Source organism: Semicossyphus pulcher, unplaced genomic scaffold (genome assembly GCF_022749685.1).
Source record: "Semicossyphus pulcher isolate SPU_LCO1_2020_fin unplaced genomic scaffold, fSemPul1.0.p SCAF_24, whole genome shotgun sequence".
NCBI classification, from domain to species: domain Eukaryota; kingdom Metazoa; phylum Chordata; class Actinopteri; order Labriformes; family Labridae; genus Semicossyphus; species Semicossyphus pulcher.
Window position 1 is genome coordinate 9,596,741 of NW_027211698.1, and position 12,211 is coordinate 9,608,951.

Below are 12,211 nucleotides of genomic sequence, written 5' to 3' on the forward strand. Positions count from 1 at the left end.
CGCTAGCTAAGTTTCAACAAGCTTCCGCTTAACGACGGCAGAGACGTGTTTGTTCTTGTGACGGAGGGGGCTGTTGGAAATCTGCATAGTGGGCGGGGACTAACTGACATTGCGATATTGTTTTGTTCTGCGATATTTATTGAGATTTAGAAATATACAGGGAATTATATTTGATAAACGCAGGGTGTTTAATGTCCATATAAACAACTTTTTGGGACTATTTTGGGTCTATTTTCTTCGATCAAAACTAACGCCTCTCCTGCTTTTGTCACTCGAGGTTCATCGACTCTGAAACCCGTTTCAAAAAGTAGAGAGAGCTCAGGAGGAGCGACACGTTCCTTTATAAAATAAATATAAGCAGACTTGTGGGATTTCTAACAATGTTCAAATGTTTGTGTAATTAGCGTGATCAGCTCGGTGACAGCAACAAAAGCTCACCGTCTCTTACTTCCTGTCGGCACACGCAACCTCACCATGGGTGTACGCTGAATGTAAACACTCCGCAGCACTGGAGCGTCTGCCTCGATCATCCAGGCGACGTTATCTGTGACGGCAGCAGTGACGCGTGCGTGTTTACAGTTTACAGGCTGGTGACACACTCTCTGCAGCTCAGCGTCAGTTCCCTGTTTGGAACTCGAGAAGACACCAGCGTACACTACAGTGTGACATCTGTGTGTCTGTGACAGTGTTACCTGCCAGGGAGGTACGACTGGCACCTCGGTAGTTTACTACAGCGAGCGTCTGTGTTTGCTTGTGGTTGTATCTGCCAGAGGAGCGTGAGTGACAAGCTGTTCATGAGACTGCAGAGATAACAGCACGTACCAAAAGCCTTAGAGAAAACATGCTCATTTCATATGTTTTGAAACATTATAACACTTTCCGCCACAGTTACTTTGCGGTTCTTTCATGAGTAAAACTTCCCAGCGTGAAGGTGCCCTTGTAAAGGGAAGTTTTCTGGATGTTAAAGAGTCGAACCTGTAATTTCTCAAGGACTAAAACACAGCAGAAGAAGTCGTGAGACTCCTCAGAGACTCCCGGTTAATGATGTCAAAATACTGATCTTTCCCTCGGCAGACGAGGTGTGACGTCTCAGATCCGACGCCTCCTTTTGAAGTTCAGGCGAATGTATGCCAAGCCGGGAGTGCAGGATACAAGCGGGGGCGCTTATTTACAGAGCGTTTCGCACCGCCATACATCTGTCGCTTCAGTCATCGCTCTCCTGTGGATTCATGCAGCTTGTGCATGTGTGCGTGTGCGCAGGGATTAATGAGTCCCTCCTGGTTGCATTTACCAATATCTCTCTCTCTCTCTCTGTGTGTGTTGCAGGCCTGGATCGTCCCCTCAGCTCTCACATGACGACACACACACCCGGATCGAGCACTACGCCAACCGGTAACACTCTATCAGCACTCAGCAGCAGCGTAGACTCACAGAGTTGCGAACAGGACGCCGTCCTCCTGCTCCACTTTCTTTGCATTCCCCGCCGCTCCGCTCGGCCCTACGAGCGCTGCAGATAATGGCTCCTCCTGAGAGCTCTCGCAGACACCAGCAAACATTCTGATTGATGTGAATTGGAATAATGAATTTGGAGAACATGCTAAAAGCGCAGCACGCCTCCTGCAGCGGGACGCCTGTCTTTTCCCCCCACTGCGCTCACGCAGCCGGTAACTCACAGGGGATCGGTTGCCCTAATTCTTTGCTGACGCAGTTCCGGGGAACTTTCGGTCAACGTCCTCATGTTCACTCCTCTCGATAAATCTGAGAGTCGATCATTAATTTTGTGTTAGTCACAAATTAGAGTTTCTTTTCACCTTAGAAGACCTGATTACGCTCATCAAGTCAGAGCACAGGAGTGGAATGAAACTCAAGCAGGAACTAATGACACATGCACTTGAAGCGACTGTTCGCAACCCACTGAGTCTACTTTAGTGATGTAGTCGTTTTTATAAATGCTAACAATGAATATGTGAACTTAGCTTTCATGCACCTGCCATATACAGTCGGTTTTTGTCTAACATAGAGGCCAATTTATGCGTTGTATCTTCAACTACACTCTATAGACAAGTCTAATCCAACAGTTCAAACTGTTCACACATCAGAGAGCTGATGTGTTCCCTATTTCAAACCGTTTCCATTTGACAGAACACAAGCACAGGTTAGCTTAAAGAGGGGGTATCATGCTGTTTTGTATTTTAAGGCATATATATAATGTTACAATGTTGGATGTCCAGACTAAACGTGGGTGAAGCCTCAGATTTGTAGGGTTAGGTTTTTTTCTACAGCAGGCTTCAGAGAGCTGGCCAATCAGAAGAAAGCAGGCAATTTGTGATGTCACGATGTTGAGGAAGTCTATATTTGGGCATCTGCTCAAGACACTTTTTTTCCACTCCACCACCCTGCTAAATGGCACTGCTCGGCAAGTCAGTTCAGAGAGCTGGCCAATCATAAGAAAGAGGGCGTGTAGGGGCGGGGTTTCTTAAAGAGACAGAGCTGACTTGAGTCGTTTCAGGCAGAGGCTGTATGAGGGCCTGCACAGAGCACCAGTGTGAGAAAGAGGAGTTTTTTTAACTGTAAATTATGCTAAGCTACTCCACAGGAATCACAGAGGGAAATATGAAGCTTGAAATTAGCATAATTCCTGCCCTTTAATTAAAGATTTTACTGTATATAGGGAGTAATGACAAGGCTAACTACTGTAGCTGGCTAACTTCTATTTAAATGCTAGCAAGCTGGAAACAGGATAGTGCTAGTCAGTAACAATAGCCCGCTTAGCTTCTCTGTTTTCTTTGTACAATAACTTCCTCTTGGTGTTCTTTGAACGCGGAAGAAAGATAAACCTCCAAGCTAGCTGGCTAGCTAACTGACGTTTAGTTAGCTTAGTAGCTAGTAAGAGAATACCTTTCTTACAGCAGGTTATACTAAGAGAGGATAAAAAGAGGGTGAAACAACGGCTTGATGTTGGTTAAAAAAGCTAATTTACAGCTTAAAGCTCCTGTGAGGAACTTTTACTTTGTGTTGATTTTAGCGCAACCTGTGGACAAAAAAGTACCCATCATCTCTCGAACACTGGCTCCAGAGAGCTGGCCAATCAGAAGGGACAGAGCTGACTTGAGTTGTTTCAGGCAGAGGCTGTATGAGGGCCTGCACAGAGCACCAGTGTGAGAAAAAGGAGGATTTTTTTATAACTGTAAATTATGCTAAGCTACACCACAGGTATTATAGTGTGAAATATGAAGCTTGAAATTAGCATCATACCCCACCTTTAAAATAATCTGTTAAAACACTATGATGATGCACATGTTGGCACTCTCTTTAGTTGCCTGTACCTTTAAGACCGTAAAACAACCGTCTGTATGTGTCAGTGCTTTGAAAGCATTTATGCACGAGTGTTTTTTATTAAGAGATGGAGACGGGATACCTTGACAAGATACGTTTGAGTGTCTTTCATTAAACATTTTATCACCGCAGGGGTTTGTTTAAAAGCTGAATGTGCTAAAAGGTGATAATTATGATGACAAATAGAATCAAGCTGAACTAAAATGTCAAGATATCCCTTTGCATACAGCAGAAACTCAATCTACTCATGATAAAGTGATGCATTGACTTTTTGGTGAATAAGCGCTCTGCAGTGACAGACCAGTATATACATATGCTAATGCATCGGACGTGTTGCCTGCACCATCCAGTGCGCCAGCATGTGCGCTCGAAAAGCCTCATCAATACTGGACTCTGTGGACAGAAACGCCGTCGATATTGTTGTGGCGCCACGCTGAGTCTCCAGAGCTTATTCACCAAAACATTTCAGTGATCTTTCCTGAGTTTGCAGTGATCCTAACCGCTCCCAGAATGACCCACCGCTGAGGGACAAGAAGCAGTCAAATCAATCAAACAATGAGTCAGTCGATCAATCGGTCATTGGATCAGTCAGACGGGCACTGTTGGCACCCCTCAGCGGAGTCAGTGTGAGGTCTGAGCCACAGGCCGAGGCTTTGATCCCAGCCAGAGAGTGTTTGACACCACTCACTGTTGCCTCAGGCGAACACACAGCAGCGCACACTGCCGGACGCACACGCTGAGTCATGCTCCCCCTCCTGGCCCTGTCACGCCTAAATGTGGCGGATTCCAGATAGCATCCAGCAGATTAAAGTAAGGTGGTAGGGCGAAGAAGTAACATAATTAAGCCTGAGTGAGCTGCGAGGTTATCTCTTGTTTCTGTTGCGTGCATCAGCTTACGAGCACAAACACACCGACCTGGGCAGATGCCAGTCTGTCACAGTCCATCTGCTTAATCGCTCACTGCCAAGCACCGAGCTTTATGTTTTTTTATTTGAGCGCTGATAAAGCCCCAGAATCTCTTTGCTTTTTTTGGGCAAACACTCCAACCGCCAGGAAACTGATCTAGTGGAGATAGCGACGGGGCAATTTAAATCTTTGGCTCCTCACTCACAGCTATTTTATCATGATGGATCTGTTGGAGCGCACAGCCGGGAGGTTTGTTTACAAGAGCCGTCTTAATGGCCAAACAAGGGTGTCTTTAAAGATAATACCAGGGTTCTCTTTCTTTTAAGGATCAGTTCAACCGTTTTACACAAACATATTTCCTCACTTTTTAGTAATAGTTGGGAACTAGACATGTTTGCTTTCTCTGAGGGAATGAGGTGAGGAAAACGATGCCATCTTTGTTGTAAGATCCCGTCGTCTGTTTCAATTTCACACCACGAAAAACTGGAAAATGCTAACCGATGCTACTACTAGCCGTGACCAAGCTAGTAAGAAGCTACCAACATGCTGAGGAGGAAGAAGTCAAAAGCAATTTGCTGTGTGCTTTAAGAGTGAAAGTAAGGATGCTAGGCTAGGCTAAACAGCTCTGGGCTTGAGCTCCACAGATAATGTATGCAAGTGGTATCAATCCTACTCATTAAACTCTCTACAGGAACATTTTAAGACATTTATATAATGTTAAAATGTTGTCCAGACTTAATGTGGGTGAAGTTTCAGATCTGTAGGTAAAAGTATGTTGGACTTACTGCTGTGAACGCTTGCTTTCAGACAGACTTCTCCAGCCGCTTCACTTTGTGATGTTACAAAGTTGAGGACGTCTATATTTGGGCATCTGCCCGAGACACAGCAGAACTTCCCGCCCCTGGCACAGTTCAAGGACACGCCCAACCAGCAGCTCAGTCTACCTTGGAACTCAAACACTGAGTTCAGAGAGATGGCCAATCAGAAGAAAGCAGGCTTGTAGGGGCGGGGTTTCTTAAAGGGACAGAGCTGACTCAGTCGTTTCAGGCTGTATGAGGGCCTGCACAGAGCGCCAGTGTGAGAAAAATGTACGCTAAATTATGCTAAACTACTCCACAGGTATCACAGAGTGAATATATGAAGCTTGAAATTAGCATGATACCCCCCCTTTAAAAAAATGTCCACACATTCAAACTGTTTCTGCTTTGGCTTTTTTACGTCTTTGCTAATGCAGCTTTGTGTTCAGCGTTTACACTCCTCCTCCTCCCACTTTCCTTATTCTTTAGCGTTATTGAAGTGTTTGTGACTAATGCACCAGAAATTCGATTACTGTAAATCTCAGTTATAAAGGCCGTTACACAAGCGAGCCGTATAAAAAACTGAAAACCAAATAGCAGCGTTATGTGTTAAAGCCTGCCAACCGCCACTTTTATAAGGCAGCCTTTCAAGGCAACGCAAGCCAAACACAAAGAGGCCTGATGCTGAAGGTTCAGCCGGAGTTTGTAGAGCATAAGTTGTAAATGCTGTGAAGTTAAAGTGTCAAGGCAGCACAGTGTGGGTGTCAAACATTTCATCTGGTGAGGGTGAAATGATAACATGTGCGGAGGGATTCCAACAGTGTCAACAGCAAAAACACGATTTTGTGCTTCACCAAATCCTCCAATATCCCTGCTACTGTTTAAGTCAGACACCGAGCGTCTTTTCCCACCTTCAGGACTTTTACTATTAATTCTGCAAAACCAGCTTCCACACAGTTGGATTTTAGATGACCCATCTCATGACTCGTGAAGCCCACAGTTGTTGCACTGATTACACAAGCATCTGAGCTCTGTTTTAGAGGTGGATTTCCCCCCTACAATCTGCTAACTGCTCGGCCTTTTGGTTGTGGGACTGACTGCTCTGTTTCTTCCCCCTCCGCAGGTTAGCAGAAATGGAGAATCGTAATGGCTCTTATCTGAATGACAGTATCTCACCCAATGAGAGCATGTGAGAACCGCTTTTTGTTTGTTTGTTTTGTTTTTTTCCGCCAACCCTCCGCACTCACCGATTGGCTCGCTGTGTGTGACCTGGCTCTGTCTTTCTTTGTTCCCATTGGCTGGTTGTGATATGTATAAGTGACTTTGTTTCCATGAGTTGGGTTTTATTCTTGTTTGCATCATCATATCTTTCCCATATAAATCACTATATCCCTGATATTACCAGGTAATATCAGTACAACTCCATATTGTATTTATGTTATGTTATAATCGGGATATAAAGTTAACATGAAGCTCTTTATTAAGTAATGAGAGTGTAAGGGCTGATGTAAACATGTAAGAGAGCGAGCATACGTCTCCAAACCATCACTGTAACTCTGCTTTTGCTTTCTCAAAACTGTTGTATTTCCAGTTAAACAAAGAAATATATGCTCATGTTAAACAGGAAGTTTTACTGGGACAGAGAGAGGAACAGAAAACATAGCGACCGTCTTTTCCTTCCAGAGCGTTAAAGGCACCAGAAAGTGCTAACGTGAATCTCCTCAGGGTGCGTTAATGAAAGATTCAACTGTATATAGTGAATAATGACGGGGCTTAAGTACTGGAGCTGCCTAACATCCATTAATATGCTAGCAAGCTGGAAACAGGATAGTGCTAGTCAGTCTCAAAAGCCCGCTTCGCTTCTCTGTTTCTTTGAGAGAGACATCTCTAAGCTAGCTTGCTAACTGACAGTTAGCTAGCTAGTAAGAGAAGACGTTTAGTAACTCCACATAGTTCATTTAAAAGATATGTGAGGACAGAGAGAGGATAAAAGCTGATGAAACAACAGCTAAAAACATTGACAGCTCACACATAGTGACTGTTTTTAGGCTAGCTACTGGAGCTGGCTAATTTCCATTAACATGCTAGCAAACTAGAAACAGGAGAGTGTTAGTCTGGGTCAAAAGCCCACTTAGCTTCTCTGTTTTATTTGTACAATACTGTTAACTCCCTCTTGACTCTTTTCTTAGAATTGAATGTGAGTTACTGAATTGTAAGAAAGATGGAAAGGGAAATCTCCAAGCTAGCTTGCTAACTGACATTTAGTTAGCTAGCTAGTAAGAGAAGACGTTTAGTAACTCCACATAGTTCATTTAAAAGACATGTGAGGACAGAGAGAGGCTAAAAGATGATGAAACAACAGTTAAAACATTGACAGCTTACACATAGTGACTGTTTTATCCTTCCTTCACCAGGACAGAACAAGGCTAGCTACTGGAGCTGGCTAATTTCCATTAACATGCTAGCAAGCTGGAAACAGGAGCGTGTTAGTCTGGCTCAAAAGCCTGCTTAGCTTCTCTGTTTTATTTGTACAATACTGTTAACTCCCTCTTGATGTTCTTTTCTTAGAATTGAATGTGAGTTACTGAATGTGGAAGAAAGATGGAAAGGGAAATCTCCAAGCTAGCTAGCTAACTGACATTTAGTTAGCTTAAGAGCTAATGGAAGGATACATTTAATAACTCTGCATAGTTTATTCAAAAGACATGTTTGTTATAGCAGATTATGCTACAAGAGAGGATAAAAAGAAGAAGAAACAACAGTTAAAAAGATTGACAGCTTGATGTTGGTTAAAAATGCTAATTTAAAGTTTTACTTCGGCAAAGTTTGCATCTATTTTTCCGGAGAGCTAATCCACAAACAGCAAACTTTGCGATTTTTAATGCTGGTTCTTTACTCTCCCCCCTTTGTATTATATGCACCAACAAAGAACTGGTTCTGATAAAAAACAATAGTATATAGTTTGGAGCATAAAAACACAGCAACACACAGATATCCAATAAATCATACAAAGGAGCTTAAGCATAAAATCGGCTCTAAGATTATAAATAAATCTGTGTCTGTTGTGTGTTTGCACGACAAGCTCAAAGTGTGTGGAGTGTAATAGCAGCACATGGCACTTCACCTGCAAACACAAGTCAAAGGAAGGCTCCAGTGTATCATGTCAACATGACTTTCAAAACGCAGCGTGGTTGATGAAGCGCTAATGACGATCAGAAAGCATCTAGAGGCTATTTTAAACCGAACAGAGAAATCCACACGTGCTACTCTCGTAATGAGTTTTACTTTCAGGCCGGCAGTCGTCTTAAAGGGGATGTTTTCAAACGGCTCATATCTGCAGCTCTGTTAGTGTTCAGGAGGAAAGATGTGCAGTGAACGCACCACTAAGCAAATACCTGGCCTAATTAAAATCCGCACGGGTGATCGGTCAGAGCTCGGCCAATCGAATCGCGCTACAAAATTAAGCAGGAAAGACACGTGTTGCTCTGGCCCTCTCTCTGTCCCAGCTTGTGTTTTAGACTCTTCTTCTGTGGTGCTCTCCTGTTCCCCTGCTGCTGTTTCATTCACTTGCTGATTTTTTCTTTTTCTTCATTCCTCTCATGTGTCCGCCCATCGTTGGCGGGTGTGTTTGGCGTGCGCGCGTGCATCTGTTTGTGTGCGTCCGCAGCGATGACGAGCACATGTTGATCCAGCACTACTGCCAGTCTCTGAACCAAGGCTCTCCCCTCAGCCAGCCCCGCAGCCCCGCCCAGATCCTCATCTCCATGGAAACGGAGGAGAAGGGAGAGCTGGAGAGGGTCCTCAACGACCTGGAGCAGGAGAACAGGTCAGTCAACAGATCATCAGTGCATCTATTCTTTACTTTAAACTCTAACTAGATCAAATTGTGCTAACAGTAGCTAGCATTAGCCACCGTATGATACTGGTCATACCAGCCCAGCTTTTAGACGGGACGAAGAAATGACGAAGATGCCAGGGTCATGAAACCAACAAGTTTAACCATTGATCCTTTTCCAACACAAAATCACGTCTGTATGAACCTGAATATACCGATGCTGAACTTCTTCGATTGGACAGAGGACGGGCAGAGAGAGAGAAGCAGAGCCAGCCAATGCCCACAGAGTTGTAGAGCATCTGCTGTCGGGAATGGGAGCTGGTCATGCCATAGTTGCAAGATCTCTCGATCTCAGAGGAAGCCAGCGCATCTGCTTTGGTCTGCGTCTTTGGTGAAGTGAGCACTGCAAACACAAAGTGTTTTTTGGTAGCTATGCTCAAACCGACTGCAACAAGCCAAAGTTCTCTGAGGGCACGATCCGTTTCAGGAAAACGATGACTTGCGTGCGGTGGAATATTTTTATTACTACATCATTCTGACACATATTTTCCTCTGTGACAACAAACGTCGTCTCCCAAGTTCCAGCGTTTCTCTTTTACCCCTTTCCCACCAAAATAAGCACATTGATGCAGGTTTTTCAGACCTGCTGATAGATGCCGATTGTCTCTTTTCCCACTGCCAGTGAAGTATACTCCTTTTGTCTCTTTTTTGCTGCGTCACCGCCTGACGTCGCAAACGTGCCGGAGACAGGGTTAGTAAACAGTGAAGATGTTACGGTGGTTACGTCTTTATTGAATCTATTACTCATTCAGTCTGTTCATTAAACTTGGCGCCGAGACGGGCGGAACGTGTACCTGAGATGACAAGGAGTCTCAGAAGTAACCGACGGAGCGTAGCATCGCGCCGGAAAGGGGGCGGAGATTAGCGACACAGGTTTTGTGTTCTCATCAATGCAGATCGGAGCAGAAGCAATAAAAACCGAGTGCTAGCAGGCTTTTTGACCAGCGGGAAAGCAGCTTTACAAACCGCTGATGGATCACGTCACCTGAGAAACCAGCCTGCTGCAGGCGTAGTGATACTGGATTTGTCAAGAGAGAAAATAGTGCCAAAAAAAGGCGCAGCATATGAAATACCTAGGATGATGATTTCGTGTTGGAAATGTCTCACTGCGTGACAACCTGGGTGTTGTTTTTGTAGGGTCAAATTTTTAGTTTCATGACCCTGGCATCTTGCCGGAACTACTTTTTCGGTATTCTGAAGCAGCCAGAACTCCGACCACAGGATCCACTACATCCGCTACACTACTTTCATACAACATGATGACCAAAAATCAGAACTACGGGCCTTTAAAATGTCTTAAGGCTCTTCAGCCCGTGTTCTTTTTGAAAGGGCGGCCATGTTGTAGTGTCGTCCTCTTGTCCTCATATTTCATCAGTCGTAGAATAAAAATGTTGTAAAATATAAATAAGTAAAAGCTGAAACATGTGACATCTTTAACAAACACAGTCCATCTTTGGGGAACTGTTTTGGGACTTGTGGAGAAGATGAATCAGTGACCGCCTCATGCAAAGAGGGCTGACTGTAACTGATGGATGTTTACTGTCATGTTTTATTTTTATCTCACGCCATGTTGCTGCAGTGACCCAGCTTCCCCTCCATAATTAATAAAACAGAAGGTCACCCTCTCCGCTAAGCAGCGGCTGTTTGATGTTTTGCATCAGAGCCAGCAGCGCGCTGATTCCTCTGCCGTCCCTCCCGCAGGAAGCTGCAGTCCGAGTACGACCGTCTGAAGAAGGCCCACGACAGGAAGGGCCTGTCCCCGCTGCCGTCGCCCCCGGAGATGCTGCCGGTGTCGCCGCAGAGCGCGCGCGACGCCGAGCTCATCGCGGAGGCCAAACTGCTCCGGCAGCACAAAGGGCGGCTGGAGGCGCGCATGCAGATACTGGAGGACCACAACAAACAGCTGGAGTCCCAACTGCACAGGCTGAGGCAGCTGCTGGAGCAGGTACACACCAACAGGAACACGCTGACTGTAGCCATTTCAACTGATATCGCCCACCCATGCTTATTTACCACATCTCTAATAGAAAATGAGACCTCCTTCTGTAGATGCAGTTGACCTATATTTTATACTCAGAGCAGATTAAAGAGGTCACGGGCCTCGAGGCTAACATGTCTGTGAGGTCTGCTGCCACTGCATGTTACAACACTGAGAGAACTGGGCGGCTCAGTGACATGTTTAAGGCAACCTCATGGAAATATACTGTATGACACAAGTGATCCGTCACGCTCGTCGCTGTCTCGTGAAGGAAATAGTTGCAAGACGTTGGGATGCAGGAAGCACACTTTCAGAACAATGTTTGCACACTGCTTCCCTTTGTAACGCACCAGATGTTAGTGTTTTAGGCACTGGTGTTGTCACGATACCAGAATATTAAACTTATATATGATACTAGTAAAAAAAAAAAAAAGATACCCGATACTGCTTCGTTACCACGGCAACAAAAAAAACAACTGTCAGGTACCAAGACTTGAGTAATCTTCTTTTTGATTTTTTGCTGCACACAGCGCTGGTACAGAAAAAGTCACCGAACACATACCAGCTCATTTGACAAACTGTTTTAATGTTTATTATTAATATAATTTGATAACCGTTGCATCTTTATTAGACGGCAACAGGACGTTACAAAGCGTCGGTATTTGCCGACCTTTGAGCGTGATGGAGGGCGGAGCAGACAGACGCGCAGTCGGCAGGATGAAGCTGCGACTTCAGCTGCAGACAAACAAAACCCCGTACCTTCCTGCGAGGTTGTGCAGAGGTGTGAGTAAATTAGTTTACCAATCAGAAATTACGTCTTATTATCCGTTTCACTGCCTTGTGCTATTGACGGCGCTCGCTCTCTTCCCTTTCTGTGAGTAGCCCTTTTTACACTGCGGCTCCGCTTCAGCGCCGCAACGAAGCTCCGCCGTCATGCAGCATTTGTCATTCTACATTAGACCACGCAGCGCAGGCGTAAAGCGTAGAGTCACTCGACCACCTCTCTCTCTCTCTCGTTCGAGGCAGATTCGGGGTGAAAACTGACCCTAAGTATGTTTTTTTCAAAGCTTTGGTACCTTTCGGTGGTATTGGACGCAACTATAACAGAGATTGTATCGTTTTAAACAGTCCATCTGTTAAAATCACACTCGAGTAAGGCAGTCAAACCCTCACGCGCTGTAGTGAGCGTCAGCAGGGCCCCCAGTCTGACTCCGGGCCGAGTAAAACAAAGTTCTCACCGACTGGAGCAGCTTCCTCCACACCGTCTGACTGCCAGAGCAGCTGACACACAGGAGAGGG

The 12,211-nt window shown here is 45.0% G+C and overlaps 1 protein-coding gene across 5 annotated transcripts in view; it reads left to right on the forward strand.

Moving 5' to 3' along the window:
* The window catches only part of dmd (dystrophin), a 195,945-nt gene that overhangs the window by 178,203 nt on the left and 5,531 nt on the right, over positions 1–12,211 (forward strand). For all 5 annotated transcript variants that reach the window (XM_069675656.1, XM_069675655.1, XM_069675657.1 and 2 more), the window contains 4 exons: positions 1,327–1,392; positions 6,163–6,228; positions 8,707–8,865; positions 10,636–10,879. In XM_069675656.1, the coding sequence (XP_069531757.1) occupies positions 1,327–1,392; positions 6,163–6,228; positions 8,707–8,865; positions 10,636–10,879 (535 nt within the window). The remainder of the gene's footprint in view (positions 1–1,326; positions 1,393–6,162; positions 6,229–8,706; positions 8,866–10,635; positions 10,880–12,211) is intronic.